This window comes from Trifolium pratense, linkage group LG4 (genome assembly GCF_020283565.1).
Source record: "Trifolium pratense cultivar HEN17-A07 linkage group LG4, ARS_RC_1.1, whole genome shotgun sequence".
Taxonomy (NCBI): Eukaryota; Viridiplantae; Streptophyta; class Magnoliopsida; order Fabales; family Fabaceae; genus Trifolium; species Trifolium pratense.
In genome coordinates this window covers 21029532-21046027 of record NC_060062.1, presented here as the reverse complement: position 1 = coordinate 21046027, position 16496 = coordinate 21029532, and the positions used below count along the sequence as shown (strand labels likewise).

Below are 16496 nucleotides of genomic sequence, written 5' to 3'. Positions count from 1 at the left end.
GTTGTTCCAAGTGCAGCGCGAGTAAATTTCTTTGGAGGAGATATGATACACTGGTTTACTACAAATTTGCAATGCAATTCCACTTGGATTAATGATATTAAATGGCCAGAATTTTGGGCCGCTGTTTGCTTCTACCTTTGGAACTGGCGTAATCGAGAGTATCATTACGACAATTACAGTCGACCGGTGCAGCCAGTTAACTTTATTATGCAGCGTTGTCGGGAGTATCAACAGGCGGACAGAGCTAGAAGAATTGTCACAGCAGTGCCACGGGTTCGTTCATACGATGATAGGGTGGAAACTGCCGGTGGAAGGATGAGTTAAAGTTAATACTGATGGAGCCTGCAAAAGTGAGAATGTTGCTGGTTGTGGTGGCATTATTAGGAATAATAGAGGTGGTTGGCTAGGAGGATTTGGAAAGCATATTGGTAGTTGTAATGCGTTAGTTGCAGAATTATGGGGTGTTTTGGAGGGGTTGAAGCATGTAATTATTCTACTTTCATGTCTCATCAAATAGCAATAGTTATTTATATCAATTATAAACAATATACTGACTTGAAATGAAAGTGATTAAAGTTGTATTAATCAAAAGTCATATTGAAAAACAAGTAATTAATATTGTGTTCAGAAAAAAAAAGAAAAAAAAAAGGTCAATCATTTTGAAACAATCTTTGTTTACAAATGAAATAGGTCAATCATTCAAAAAGAGAATAACATTAACAGACCAAAAAAAATTAGCTTGTAAAAGGCTTTATATATAATTTATTTATTTAGTATTTTGGCATTTGGCTTCTTTTAAATTAAAAGCTATAAGTTGTTAGCCAAAAACGCTTATATGAAAGGACCCATATCTCTTAACCAAAGTCCTAAATTCAATGATGAACTTGAGCATGCAATAGCGTTACAACTCTTGAGAGAGCTTGCCGCCCATTTAGGTCCCACAAAACTCAATGAGTTAGTCTCTGCAGTTGCTGACGGAGGATACCCGATTTTTTTTAAAAAAAAAACTTATAAGTTGTGCAATCATATATTGGTGATTCAAGAGGAATCACATAAACAATCATACAGTAGCATAAGATGGTATTAACTGTACTAATCACCCACATGTAAAAGCAGAAATTGCAACCAATTGTTCAAAGTTCATAAATAATAACCCAAAAAAAGAGATGAAAAGTGAAGTACAAATGCATGGCGAAACACAACTAATTCAAACTACTTAAACAAAGGGACAGAACAAACAAGTAGAATACTAATAATGAGCAAGTAGCAATAATTAAAGCAAACAAACCAACCAACAAAAAACTAATGACCCAAAATAAAACATGTCCTAATAATGAAAATAGAATAATAATTCTCATCAAAACTCATTTGCCCTGACCCTTTTTCTGTTCATGTGCTTTTTCAAATTTTAATTATGGTTTGATTGGTGACCTCACTTAGCCATCATGACTTTGACAAACTCCTCATAGTTGATCTGACCATCACCATCAACATCGGCTTCACGAATCATCTCGTCAACTTCTTCATCAGTCAGCTTCTCCCCGAGATTTGTCATGACATGACGGAGCTCAGCTGCAGAGATGAAACCATTCTGATCCTTGTCGAACACACGGAAAGCTTCCTTAAGCTCCTCCTCTGAATCAGTATCCTTCATCTTACGAGCCATCAGGTTGAGGAATTCAGGGAAATCAATTGTACCGTTTCCGTCAGCATCAACCTCATTTATCATGTCCTGCAACTCAGCTTCAGTTGGGTTCTGGCCAAGTGACCGCATTACAGTCCCGAGTTCCTTGGTAGTAATACAACCTGTACCATTTTAAACAAGCAGTTAAAATACTAGCAAACAAGTGATTTAACCACACAAGACATGACATAACATAACCAAGTTTAGATATCATTGAAGAACATATACTTAGATCAAAATTTTGTTTTTATTCATATGTTGTCAAATAGCAGCAATAGCTTAGTTTGACTTATAGCAAACCGCTATTGTTCCATGACATGCAATTTAGCCTAACAATGTTGTCAAATAGCGACTATAGCAGATTAGCAATGTTATAGCACTTGTATAGTGGAATTCAAACAAACCACTATTTTACGCGATCCGCAACTCACAACACTGTTTTCTTCTCAAACTATACTTTCAATTTTCGATCAAAGCAAAAGTTTCCGAAAAACATCAAAACTAATGAGAGCCTAGCAGGAATGTACAAATCAGATCGAGATAAACATAATATTATGACATCTTAACTTATTATAACTAAATACAGATCAACAATGGTAATCAATAAGATCAGAGAAACACAAAGCATTTCATCAAAAAGGTAACTTCTAATTGCTATTTCATTCTCATAGATTGGTAACAAAAAAGGGACCAAAATGCAAAACACATACCTAAAGGGGATCAATCCCATATCACAAATCCAAACATGTAATACTAAATTTCATGTCCACACAAACAATTCTGATTTATAAATCAAACAATCAACCAAAAATCAAATCAAATCTAGAGTCACAAATGAAAATACTCATTCATAACATATATTAAACAAATGAACAATCCATTCACACACAAACATAACCATGTGAAAGATCCCATGAAACATAAATTAGCTAAGGGCAAAACAGGAAATGAAACAAATTACATGAAAATTGTGAAAGAAAACAAAAATCAAACCCAAAAAGTCAAACCAGAACCCTAAAAACAAATCTAAAAAAGCTTCAATTTTTACCAAAATTCCTTCAAAAGGGTAACATGGGGTATGAACAAAATCGACAAACAAACTAACAGATAGAAAAAAATCAGATCTAAGAAAAAGAAGAAGAAGAAGAAGAAGAAGAAGAAGAAGAAGAGGGATCTGAGAAACGATACCATCGCCATCCTTATCGAATAGGCTGAAAGCTTCCTTGAACTCTGAGATCTGTTCGTCGGTGAGTTGATCGGCCATTGGAGGAAGATTTGGTTCTGCAAAAAGGGAGAGAAAAGAAGAGAATGATTTGTGTCTCTGTGTGTGTCTGTGTGATGTGGAAAATGTAAGAAGAAGAGAAAATGATGGATTTATATATAATCTTATTATAGTTTTTTTCTTTTTTTCTTTTTCTATGGTCAATTCTTTCTTTAATTTAATTTCTTTTTGTGGAATTTTATATCTTAATTAAATCATAATAATCGTTTTTTTTACCGTACTTGTCATACACTTCTTTTTTGATGAAAATTTGTCATAACCTTAAAATGGCAATTTGGGACAATAATTAATGAGTCAATGTCAATATCTAATCATATTTTTAATGTCATTAGGATACTGGATAAAGAAAAGAAGAGGAAAATAAAAAAGGTAAATTTTATATTGAAATAAATCAATTTCATATTTTTAAAATATTGATTATACAAATTTTAAGAAGTGCTATATTTGTTCTGTGAAAAAAAGAGCTCTATTGTATTTAGTTTTCTTAACTAGTGTTTTTGGTGTGCGAGTTTGCATTTTCCTATTTTTAATTAGTTCATTCCTTGTATTGGAATTTACAGCATAATTGTATTGATTTATTTGTTTTGTTCACAACGAATCAACCCTTTCAATGTCTTCTGATGGCTACACATTCAAGCCATTAAAGAACATTGTGTTTGTAATGACTCTCGATTACTCTTTGATGGCTTCTCCTCGACATTATATAGTTACCTCTTTCTGCAAAAATACAATATACACAAAAATTCTATCAAAAACTACTGATTATTTGTTCCATTACTAACTTAAGCGTCAAAGTGTTTGTTTGTATTAAGCCCAACTCTTTAAAATTTGATAATTTCTTTTGGTATCTCATAAAATACCAAAATATCCTTGTCCGCTACGCAAACAACATATCGATTTCGCTACATAAGCAGCAAATGTGTAAAAAAAATTCAAATTGAACAACGTTTTAAGATTTCACGCTCCCTGGAGACCCTCTTGAAATATTTTGAAATTTTTTCCCATCCGCTAAGTAGAGAAACGAGTGAAAATGTCTCATACTTAAGTAGCGGACTGTACCAACGTATATAAACACCAACCCACCACCTTCCCCCCCTCATTCCATCAATTTCAAGAAAACAAAAAAAAAACTCTTCAGAAAACGTTCCAAAACCCTAAAACACATTTCAACTTCAAATCCACCAACTTATTCGAATTTGTGGCCGAAATCTACTCAACAACTTCAATGACAAGGTTAGTACATGGCGGAAGAGCAAAATTAGAAATTAGTAAGGCGTACAAGAAGCATAGAGGGTGTAAAATAGTTTTACACAGTCGTCCAATAAACAACCATCATTTTGCCATGTCATATCAAGAAAGTGGGTGAAGTGAGGTGATGTGGCGGAAAACATGGTTGATATTAGTTGACAATGTAAAAGTATTTTACACCGTCGGTGCATATCAATTAAATCCTTTTTCATATGTACGGTAGAAATAATGAGAAAGTGAAATTGTTATTGAAAGTTGGTTACCGAAACAAACAAATATAAAACTGATGGAAGTTATTGTGGTAGTGGTTGTAGATTTATATTAGTGTGAAGGGTAAATTTGGAAAGTAAAAATCCACACCAAATTGAGGTATCCTATATATATATATATATATATATATATATATATATATATATATATATATATATATATATATATATATATATATATATATATATATATATGAGTTAGGATCCGTTGACATCAGGTGTCAAACTTTAATTTGACACCAAATCTCAACCGTCTATGTTTTTTAATCAAAGACTAATAATAGTTTCCTATATTAACTCATGTGCATATCTATTTAGAATATTCCTTATTTTTAGGTTGCATAAAAATTTGATTTATTGTTCTACCAAAAAAAAATTTAAAACATGAGAGCCTAAGCCCGAATTTTTTTTTTTATTTGTTGTTATTCTCCCCCAATATTACCTTTGTATTTTCATTCCCATGGTGTCTGAATTGAGTTTAGGAATCACATATAGGTTATAAATCATCGAAAGTAGTTGCATATGTAATCATCAATCATGGTATATATGGGTATAAAAATTCAATTTATGGTTTTAGTATAGAAAACCCTTTTAATTAAATTGAGTTGGTAGTCGGTTATTTACCTGCATAGTTTGCAATTGACATTGATTTTGGCAGTTAACCAAAGGGGAATGAAAACGCAAGGAGCATAGTAATGATGGGGATAACAACAATTTTATTTTTTTAGAACAACAAATCAATTTTTTTAGAACAATAAATCAATTTATTTTTTTTACTAAATAAATTAAATTTTTATGCAACCTAAAAATAAGGAATCTCCTAAATAGATACACACTCCAGATAATATAGGATACTTTTATTAGCCTTTGATTAAAAAAAATAGATGGTTAAGATTTGGTGTCAAATTAAAGTTTGACACCTGGTGTCAACGGATCCTAACTCTATATATAAACGTTGTTGCTTAAAATAAAATAAAAAAATATAAACGTTGTCAACTTTATATTGCACGCACTGTTTTTTAGTTTCACCGCTGTTTAATAGTGACTAAATTCGAAAGATATATAACGTTAATTCTCCTCTTCCAACTGAAATTTTTCTACCAAATATTGTTTGTCATGATGAGGCGTGAGTTCTCTAATCTAAAATTTATCTTAAAAAAAAAATTAAGCTAAAAAATTTGAATATACCAAACAACTTAAACTTTATTTTTAAAGCTCATAATTTTAGATTCACTCTTAAAGTAGCTTTAATGTTAAAAAAAAATCTGGCCAAACATACCCTTATAAAGTCATACACACAAAGACATTGATGAGATGTATTTATATAGTTATTGTTATATCTTATATTCGCGTGAAATAAAACATGAGGCACCAGTGGTCTAGTGGTAGAATAGTACCCTGCCACGGTACAGACCCGGGTTCGATTCCCGGCTGGTGCAAAACTGAGAGCTGTGATGAAATTATTTGTGGTGTTGGGTAACATCACCAATCCTGAAATACTGGATGAAAAATATATAAATCTGAGCTCTCATTTTTCCTTTTTTAGTCAACACCACTATGCTTCTCCTTTGTGAACTTACATGAATTAAATTTTCGTAATTATGGTCATAATAATAAGGTTTATGAGGAGTGAAAATGGTTGTTATGAATTAATTATGGTCATAATAATAAGGTTTATGAGGAGTGAAAATGGTTGTTATGAATTAATCTTCAATATCTTTCTCCTTAAAAACTGTAACTCAGTGTCATAGTTCAAACCTGAGGTAACCACAAGCACATTTGGGTTTGCATCATAGATTGTTAATGCTTCTGGGCTCATGTATTTGTACCAATCTTTCAGGTTTTGGCGTGGATCATGCAATTTATTCCTCAAGCTCATTGCCACAATATGTTAGTGAATAAAAATCAATCAAAGTTTGTTATGTTACATTCAAATTTTGGCATGAACCACGAAATTGTTGAAATGCTAGTATTTTTTTTACGTAGTTACATAGTCTGTGGTCATTGGATTGAGATCGGATAGTTCAAGTTTCAAGCTCTCGATATTTTTTATTTTAAAGAAAATCAAAATATGTACTATCAATCTCAATCCAATGACCACATATATGTTGACTGCGTGAATACGTCAAATTTGTAACCTCGTGCAATTTGATTTCAAAAAATGGTTAGCTGCCAAAGTAAGTCAATGAATCCATTCCCGAGGATCAAAGTGTCTATCATGAAAGAATCCATTCCATTCTCATCATAATCATAACCGAGCACACCAAATACATGTATGAGTTACTCGGTCCAATGTTCAAGACCATGATGGTAGTAGAATAAAATTGCGAAATCCTAGGAATTTAGGATTCTACTCGCGATTCTAACAATAATGGTATATCGACAAGGTCTACATACGATATTTAGCTAGAAAGCGAGTAATGTTATTTTGACATTAAAAACAAACATTCTCATTAATATTTTACTATATACAGACACAAATATTCGTACTAAAGGATCATAATACAATTTACACATAAATCTTATCTTTTATATGAAAAATTAATTATGCTGAAATACAATACAAACCTCTACAGGATATATAAAATGCAATAAGAAAATACTGCTAGTAACTAAGTTGAGCTACTCCCTGTGGACAATGGCGTAGGCTTGAAATTCCCAACATAGGTGATCGTGTAGACCAGGAGAATGCGACTGCACCGGCGTTGAAGGTGGTTGAGAGCGTTGAAGACGGTTGAAACCCCTGTTGAAGCGGAGGGGGGTTGTGTATCTGCAGGCACTCCGACGCTCAAGTCAGTTTGTGTGTGAATAGGTTTTCTGTGCTAAAATATGCGTACCTTGTGAATGAAGTTGAGTCACATATATATAGCCCCCAGCGCAGGGCCAAGGCCCTTGATGGCATTAATGGCCATCAAGTGGCTCCCGGAAAATGGCTTGGAGGCCTTGATGTGTAGTAAATGCCCATCATTCCGGTTTACGGCCGTTATGATACGTAAGAGTATCAGACCGTTGGAGGGTCGAGCACGTCTTGCGGGCTCTTCATGGCAGGCTCGTTCGGATCATGTTTGTTCGACACCCTCTAATACTCGAGCATCTATGCTCGGCCCAGAACAATAGGTATGTGGAATATGAGCTATCTTTGGCCAGTCGCTACCAACACATTCTCTGCATTCCTCCTCAAGAGCTGAACATTCACGTATTGATAGATGCTGAAGGTTGCTCAAGTTTCTCAGACCTTCTGGAAAGTGACTTTATTCCATGACATTCTGATATGACCAATGATTGGAGAAATGAAAGATTATCAATCCACCCCAGAAGAGCTTTTAAATCAGGACAATTGTGTATTTCAAGAGTTTGTAGTGAGGTCACATACTTCAAACTTTCAGGAAGGAATGAAATTTTTTGGCAGCTCAAGATGTACAAACTCCTTAGCTTTGAAAGATTGCTTAATTCAGCTGACAAACGATCCAATACCAGGAAATACATTATAGCCAAGTGCTCAAGGGAAGTGAGATGTTGCAGTCCAGTTGGTAAAGATGATATGTTGTTGCAATTTTCAACAGACAAGGACCTGAGTTTATGTAAACCTTGTATACCTTCTGGGAAAGCAACAAGATTAGGACACTCACTTATCTCCAAGCATTCTAATGAGGATAACTGTAAGACCCTGAATTTTAAATTAGAAACTATAATGTTATTTATTCTAAATTACTTATATTTAAATTGATTATTTTAGTTGATCCATAATAATAGAAAAAAAAAATTAACTTATAGGAAATCATACAATATTAATTTAATTGTGACACATTCTTTAAAAATAAAAAAAGGGGGAGGATTAGTATATGTACGAAGAAGATATTATATATATATATATATATATATATATATATATATATATATATATATTCGCAACAACGGATTATTAGTGTTTTAAGTGCAGTCAAACATCCTAAAGTTGAGGGAATGGAGAGAAGATTTGGACATGAACTAATAGTTAGAGAAGTGAGAGAAGCATTATTTTGTAGGATGCTTTCTAAATGAATCAATTGGCCTATAAATTGATCTATAACAAGGGTAGTGAGACAGGAAGTGTTTCTTGCTGAGATTGAATGTTGAAGTGATCATCTCATCACAGTTTTGCAATTCCAAATGTTGAAGAGATTGAATTTCTGGCATGCTTTTCAACTTTGGACATCTCCTGATGGTTAATTTAACAAGGGAAGAAAACTCTTCTTCGCCATTCATACTCCACCAAAATTTCAATTTAGGAAAGTCTATAATAGATAGCTCTTGCAATAACTGAAATTTTATTCCTAAGCACTCACCATTGAACTCTCGACCAATGTTTATCACACTATGCATTCCTTGCAAGTGAATAGTTTTCAGAAATTGAAATTTACCGAGTGTGGGGAGACATTCACATCTTCTGCAATTAATCAACACCATTTTGCTCAGATTAGGGAGTTTGCCTGCACCAATCCATCTTGGAAAGCAAATCCCTGGATATTCTTCAATACACAAACTTTTCAAACTTTGGGGTGGTACAATACTCTCAAGAACTAATTTGTTATTCAGCTTGCAAAACTCGTCATAATGTTTCTATGACAAACTTAATGAATAAAGTTGTGACTTCCCTCTTAAGTTTACTAACTTTGCCTCAGTTGCATGTTTTACATGCTCCATTTGCTTAATGTGCAACTCGCCCTTCAAATGTAGTCTTTGCAATTTTGTAAGGCTTTTACTTGACTCAGTTCCTACAATAAACATTGGTAGTGTTTGGAGCTTTAGCATTTTCCAATGTGTTCTGGCATGTGTGTTAGTCTATTGCAACCGTCAATTAACAAATGCCTTAAATTGAATAATTTACTTAACCCTGTGGGAAGTTCGACAAGTTCACTGCAGTCAAATAGATCTAAAACTTCAAGCTTACTAGCATGGTAACAAAGCATCTCTGGCAATGTCTCAACAGGGGTGCACGAGAGGTCTAGATATCTTAAAGAGATCAAAACATAAATTGATTCATACAGCCTTTTAATGCCACTGCCGCTCAAATTCAACACGCGCAAATACCTGAACTCTGAAAACCAATTAGCAGGGCCTTCTCCAAGGTGATCTTTTGAAAAAAGTAAATGAAGGCTTCTCAAATTTTTAGCCTCGTACAAGTTCTTAGGAATAACATGTGCTCCAAAGTCAGAAACCACAGACGTGTGACGAATTTTGGAAATATGTCTCGGCAAACTACTAGATTCTAGTATCACAGATTCATCCCCAGCTACCAATTGCAAAAGGTCATGAACCAGATTGTGCAATCTGCATTCTATTACTTCACCATCGCTGCTCCTTTTGACAACCTCAAAGAAAAAAACCCACATTAACTCCTTGAAATATTCATCTCCAATGTCTTCAAGTGGTTTTCCTTCTTCATCCAATTGAATCAAACCTTTTTCAATCCACATTAAGATCAACTTCTTCTTCTTAATCGTATAATACTTAGGAAATATTGAGCAGTACACGAGGCATCCTTTCAGATGAGACGACAAATGAGCATAACTTAACCTTAAGGCTGACAATATTCCATTCTCACCTTTAAGCACATTCTACAATTCACTTTCTCGAACATACAACCATTCCCTTTCATATCTTTTCAAGTGCATAAGACTCCCCAAAGTTTTTGCAGCCAAAGGTATACCTCCACACTTCTTAACAATTTCCTTCCCAATCGACACTAGCTTTTGATCACATTCTTCCCCATTAATAAAAGCCCTTTGCTTGAACAACTCCCAACAATCTTCATCAGATAGACTCTTTAAATAATAAGGAGAAACCGTTCCTACAATCGAAGCAACCTTTTCACTTCGTGTAGTTACTATGATCTTGCTACTTTCAGCACAACAACCACTCAACAGTATTCTGAGTTTATCCCACTCATCACGATCTTGATTCTATACATCATCCAGCACAATAAAACATCTTCTGAGGTGCAACAAATCTCTGAGTTGACACTTGATCACATCCATTCCAGAAATCTCACAACCCTTTTTCGTAACTGGTGGAACATTGTTGAACAAGTTAGCAACTTAGCTACTTGTATGATGAACTTGGCATAAATGTAAACACAAGTGAAAGAACTAAAGGTGTGAATTTGAAAAAGTTCACATTTAAGTCCCACATTGGATGGGTCACTACCTTTAGTAGTGTTTATATACCACAAAGTGGCAACCAAGGGTGTGCCCTTGGGGTACCCACTTTTGTAAGAAAGGGAGACTACACACAATGTCGAATATCGCGCGCCGCCGCCGTCCGGCCGGATCGGTTCGGGCCGGGCTTGGTGATGTCTTAATTTTTAATACTCAGAAGTGAAAAAAATTAATTAATAAAACTCAGTCAGTTGCTGAAATCGTGGCCACGTTTTGATGTGCTGGCCCTGATTCTCTCCCACTTCTTGCTCCACATCAGTTGCATTCTTTTCCTATAAATACACATCAGTTCTCACAATTATTTTTCACGTTAAAAAAACTGCAACTCTCTCTCTCTCTCTCTCTCAATATTCTTACTTCTAAAATTATTTCCTTGTTGTTTCAGAGAAAGTGGTTTACCACTTCGAATTGATATTTGCATATCAATCTAGACTGGTTCGTAGTAACCATCGGAGGTGTTTTTCTGGCCGTTTTATACAGTGCAGTAGTTAACGGTATTTCGCTTGAATTGGCTGTTTTATCCTGGGGACTTCACGGTTGATAGTCTACCTTGCACAATTTGGGTAGTGCCGTGAAACGTCTTAAAGAGAGCGTATCGAACCGCGACTCGGCCGATAAATTCACAGTTGCTATTATCTTCAAAACGATTTTTAAAACCGAAAACTAACAGTAACATATTCTATTATTGATCTCATGATACCCTTCACACAAAAATCCTCATTAACAGAAACCCATATTTTTAAATCAAAATCTCTACTCACTCTTTCATCGTTGTAAGTTAACTGAGTAAGAGTGGTTTTGCCAATTCCAACTAAACCAACTATAGCTATGACAAAAACAGTTCCATAGATTTGGATTTGGCCTCTCTCATTATTCTTCAAAACCATCTCCAAGATTTTCTCCTTATCATTTTCTCTTCCAAAAACCTCTCTGTTGATTATAAAAGATCCTGTTTGTCTCCTCCCATCAAATTCAACACTCAATTGTTTCAAATGAAAACTTGACATATCACATACTAAATCATCAAGATTCTGCCTAATTCGTTTCAACTTAGGGAATAGTTCAAGATAAGAAGCATGTGATCTAAAAGAAGAAACAATATTCTCAACAAATTGATACTTAAAGAAGCGACCTGACGAAGATGATTACAACCCATCACATAAAAGGTTTAGTTTTAGGGAGAATTCGTCAAGCAAGTCGTCTGCATCATAAGCAACAACTCAAAGCTGTATGAGCCAAGATTTGAGAGCTTTATTATTTGCTTGTTGTTCTGCATCTTCAAGCAGTGGCTTGATATGGCGTAAGGAATGTTGGAGCTTTTCAATCTCGTCTTCGAAACCACAAGCTTGAGCCACAAGTTTCAGAAGATGGCAAGTTAGTCTCTCAAAAACTACTTGCAAAAGTGGACATAACACTATATCAGCCATTGAAACTTCAAAGCAAAGCAAAGCCAAACAAAATAGAATAGTAACAATATCTTAGTTAGAGAGATATTGATGAATGGTTTCAAACTGAAAAATCAAAAAGTCATTGAAGTGGTTGGAGAAAACTCTTCAAAGTCTTTTGCACGTGTTGGCAATTTTTTTTTGTTTTCCATGATATTGGTAGGAATGTTAGCGATGACTAATCTCTATCGGGAACCTATGGGACACATAAAGTGAGTTATCCCATTTCAACCGAATTATCTCCATAAGCCTGAGCCAGAAATCAAACCCCTGATCACATGCTTAAGGGGACCAAGACCCTTACCACTTGGACGCTCCAATCCTTATTATGAAAAATAAACTATTTTTAGATTCATTATAAAACTAATGTATTTGGTTTATATTATAGACCAAATACATATTTCGATGAACCTAAAAAAATAGTTTTTCTTAAATTATAAGAAGACTTATCTATGTACAAAAAAAAAGATTTATCTACTTAATTTTATAAATTTCGCCGTATTTCTGTATATGTAGCGTATGAGTGTCGTATAGTATTTGGGCTTCATAAGTATAATAAGTAAAAGGAAACACATTGATGAAGTAGCGTTTTATAATTATATAGTATATTGTCGGAATTGTTAACACGAAGCACCAGTGGTCTAGTGGTAGAATAGTACCCTGCCACGGTACAGACCCGGGTTCGATTCCCGGCTGGTGCAAAACTGAGAGCTGTGATGAAATTATTTGTGGTGTTGGGTAACATCACATATCCTGAAATACTGGACGAAAAAATATAAATCTGAGCTCTCATTTTTTGTTTTTTTTACTGCTTCACACACCTTTTTGAACTTTACATGAATTATATTCAACCAATAGTAGCAGAAGCTGAATAATAAAATAGTAAGCAGAACATACTCTCTCCTATTAGCCATTGTTATTTGTTGATATTGAATAGTCATTGTACAATATCATATGTGCAAGATGCCATTATTTGTGGTGTTGGGTAACATCACTTATCCTGAATTATTGGATGAAAAATATTATCTCTGAGCTCTCTACTTTTTTTTAATTAATGCCATTGTGCTTTGGAGGACATTAGTCATCGTTTATGAATGAAGCACTATGAATCTATAAAGGACAGGCAGTCAGGCACATGAATCCGACACGACGCTAAGATGCTCATCCTTTTTAATTGTTGCTTACCACCAGAATGGTATGTTTGTGTAAGTAGTTAAATGTGATTTTGTATAAATGTTCCAGAACCTAAGTGGGGATGCGGAAAGAAATAAATAGCTGCACTTATATGGCTTTAATGAATATGATTTAAGTTTATTGTTCAATGCAAGATTATTTTATGCCATCAATCAAATACCTAAGCTTCTGCAGTCTCTTCCTGGTTGAGTTATGAGTGAGGGCTAATCTTCTTTAGCTATATTGTTACCTATGCTTATGTGTTGGTGTTACCTCATTGCTGGTCATTTTTATGTTATGTATATTAACTAGTTCTAAAATTACAGAACTGGATGCTTACACGTGGTTGCGTTGCGTTAGTGTTATTTTAATTAGAATGCTTTGAGATGCCAGAAGGTATACAAGGTTTACATAAACTCAGGTTCTTATCTGTTGAAAATTGCAAGAACATATCATCTTTACCAACTAGACTGCAACATCTGACTTCTCTTGAGCACTTGGCTATAATGTATTTCCCGGTATTGGATCGTTTGCCAGATGAATTAAGCAATATTTCAAAGCTAAGGAGTTTGTACATCTTGAGAAGCATGTGACCTCACTAAAAACTCTTGAAATACACAGTTGTCCCGATTTAAAAGCACATCCAAATAGATGTTTGGTTGAATGGGTGAAGAGTGGAAGATTGTGACAACAGGCAGTTCATTATGGAAGGTAGAAAGGGGTCAAGTGAGCGTATATTGGGAATTTATGTTCTAAAGGAAGTCCCACATCGCCTAATGCATAAACTAAATTAAGCAGCTCGCATATAAAATGAAAGGACTTCTGCCTGTAATAAGCACGGAGCCGTGTTGTGATGACATAGCGAACTATTCTTTCGCCTTTTACTAAAGAATACCGTGTCAGCGCAACAATTTGCGGCATACGCTAGTTTTTGGAAGAGTTCTCTTTATTGAGGGTTCTGCAATATTAGTTCAAATGTTTTTCTTTCATTTTTTATTATTATTAATTTTTTATTATTATCTCGTATAAATTTTTATTTTTTTTACATGCATTGCATTTTTAGATAATCTATATAAACAAATTTCTTCTTATAGAAAAACCAAATTCTTTTAATGCAAAAATAATGCATAAAGCCATGAATATAATGATTTGTTACCCTAAATATGAGAATAAGAGCCATTTTGTGATGAATTTCTTAACTAGTACTTGTGAAAAATAGATATGAAAAGAATCTCTCAAGACTCAAGGGCAAAATGTGAAGTTTTCTGCACATTGATAGTACTTAATTTTGCCATGGTATTTATGAAATTATGAGTAAAAAAAAAGGCATGGTATTTATAGCTGGTGATGGTGAATGAAATCTTGTGACTTGGACTCTTCCTCATTTAAAATTGATAAAAACATTTCATTGCTACTTACTTCTCTTGAAAATTGATGAAACTTTCATTGGAAAAAATCAGCCTTAAATTGACTATTAATATAGGTCTGTTTATTCCAGCCCTTACTTGTGTGACCAAACCATATATATAGATGTTATTTGAGTGTTCGAGTAGATGGCACGAAATATATGAGGGATCATTTTGAGAACCATCCTTATGTGAAACGAATAATGTTCGCAACAGAGGCTGCCATAAAAAGAAAACCAACTTATAGCCTGTTTGTGTTTGGGTTGGTGGTGGAAGTGTCATCCTCGCTTCCCAATGAACTGAGATTTCACGTGGACGATTTAAAAGCTCTTCCGGGCTGGATTGATAATCTTTCATTTCTCCGATAATTGGTCATATCAGAATGTCATGGTATAAAGTCATTGCTGAGAAACTTGAGCAACCTTCAGCATCTATCAATACTTGAGGAATGCAGAGACGTGTTGGTAGTGACCGGCCAAAGATAGCTCATATTTCAAGCCCGGGCCAATTGTCGACAAGGAGCAGCTCAATTTAGTTACTAGCAGGATTTTCTTATTCCATTTTATATATCCTGAAGAGATTTGTATTGTACTGCATGATGACTTTGACACTCCTTAGTTTGATCATCCACGCTGAATCAGCTTTTAACTTATATCCAAACCTGTAAACACACAAAATGTTTACCACGAATGCACAATGTACTGATCGAGAGCTTTGTCACTCTCGAAATAACACATTCTAGATGCTCACCATTCATTTCCAAGTCAATCCAGACAAGAGGTAACATGTATTCAGACAAATAAACTTTACCACTACCTGCATCAAGAAAGTATATCACAGCTGCTTCTTTACGAACATAGTAGTAGTAATTAAAATAGTAAATACTAGCGCAGCCACATGTAAGCGTCGGTTCAGAAATTTTAGTGTTAGCGGCCAACACTCGGTGGGATTTAGTCCCACATCGGATAGATAGGATTCTTGAGAAGAGTTTAAAAAGAGGAGGCACTGCTCACCTTACAAGCCGGTTTTGTAAGTATGAGTTAGGCCTCGATATTCATGACATTTAGAACTTTTTAATATAGATAAAAATGACAAGCAATGAGATGACACTAACACACAAGCATAGGTAACCGCATAGCTAAAGAAGATGCATCAATACAAGTATACAACTATATTAGCCTCATTCATAACTCAAGGAGGAAGAGGCTACACAAGCATAGGTATTTGATTGATTCCATAACAGAATCTTGTATTGAACAATAATCTCCCAGAAACATAAATCAGATTCACTGAACACTTATACCAAGTCACCTATTTTATCATAAAGCTTAATAATTCAAACTTTGGAGTGGTGCAATACACTCAAGAACTACTTTTCTATTCAGCTCGCAAAACTCGTCATAATGTTTCCATGACAAACTTAATGAATAGAGCTGTGACTTCCCTCTTAAGTTTACTAACAGTGGCTTGATATGGCGTAAGGAACGTTGGAGCTTTTCAATCTTGTCTTCGAAGCCACATGCTTCAGCCACAAGTTTCAGAAGATGGCAAGTTAGTCTTCTCTCAAAAACTACTTGCAAAAGTGGACTTATAGCAGCCATTGAGACTTTGAAGCAAGCAAAGCCAAACAAACAAAATAAATTAGTAACAATAACTTAGTTAGAGAGATGTTGAGGAATGGTTTCAAATGAAAACTCAAAAATTCATTGGAGTGGTTGGAAAAACTCTTCGAAGTCTTGTGCACGTGTTTGGCGACTTTGACTATTTATCCATCTAATTACTTAATACACAA

General features: G+C 34.6%; 1 protein-coding gene, 3 non-coding genes and 2 pseudogenes across 4 annotated transcripts; 4 read left to right on the top strand and 2 right to left on the bottom strand.

Moving 5' to 3' along the window:
* Positions 1 to 1119: 1119 nt before the first annotated feature.
* LOC123923357 (calmodulin) lies at positions 1120 to 3043 on the bottom strand. Its single transcript, XM_045976044.1, has 2 exons — positions 2873 to 3043; positions 1120 to 1806 (listed from the first exon to the last, which is right to left on the bottom strand). The coding sequence occupies exons 1-2, from the start codon at positions 2946 to 2948 to the stop codon at positions 1433 to 1435; spliced, it is 450 nt and encodes a 149-aa protein (XP_045832000.1). The 5' UTR covers positions 2949 to 3043; the 3' UTR covers positions 1120 to 1432.
* A 2808-nt stretch (positions 3044 to 5851) lies between these two features.
* TRNAG-GCC lies at positions 5852 to 5922 on the top strand. The gene has a single exon. It is a non-coding gene; the product is annotated as a tRNA-Gly (tRNA).
* A 3012-nt stretch (positions 5923 to 8934) lies between these two features.
* On the bottom strand, positions 8935 to 16305 carry LOC123922272 (annotated as a pseudogene).
* On the top strand, positions 12756 to 12826 carry TRNAG-GCC. Its single transcript has one exon. It is a non-coding gene; the product is annotated as a tRNA-Gly (tRNA).
* LOC123882586 lies at positions 12834 to 12914 on the top strand (annotated as a pseudogene).
* On the top strand, positions 14140 to 14256 carry LOC123882633. The gene has a single exon (XR_006799946.1). It is a non-coding gene; the product is annotated as a U5 spliceosomal RNA (small nuclear RNA).
* Positions 16306 to 16496: the final 191 nt, after the last annotated feature.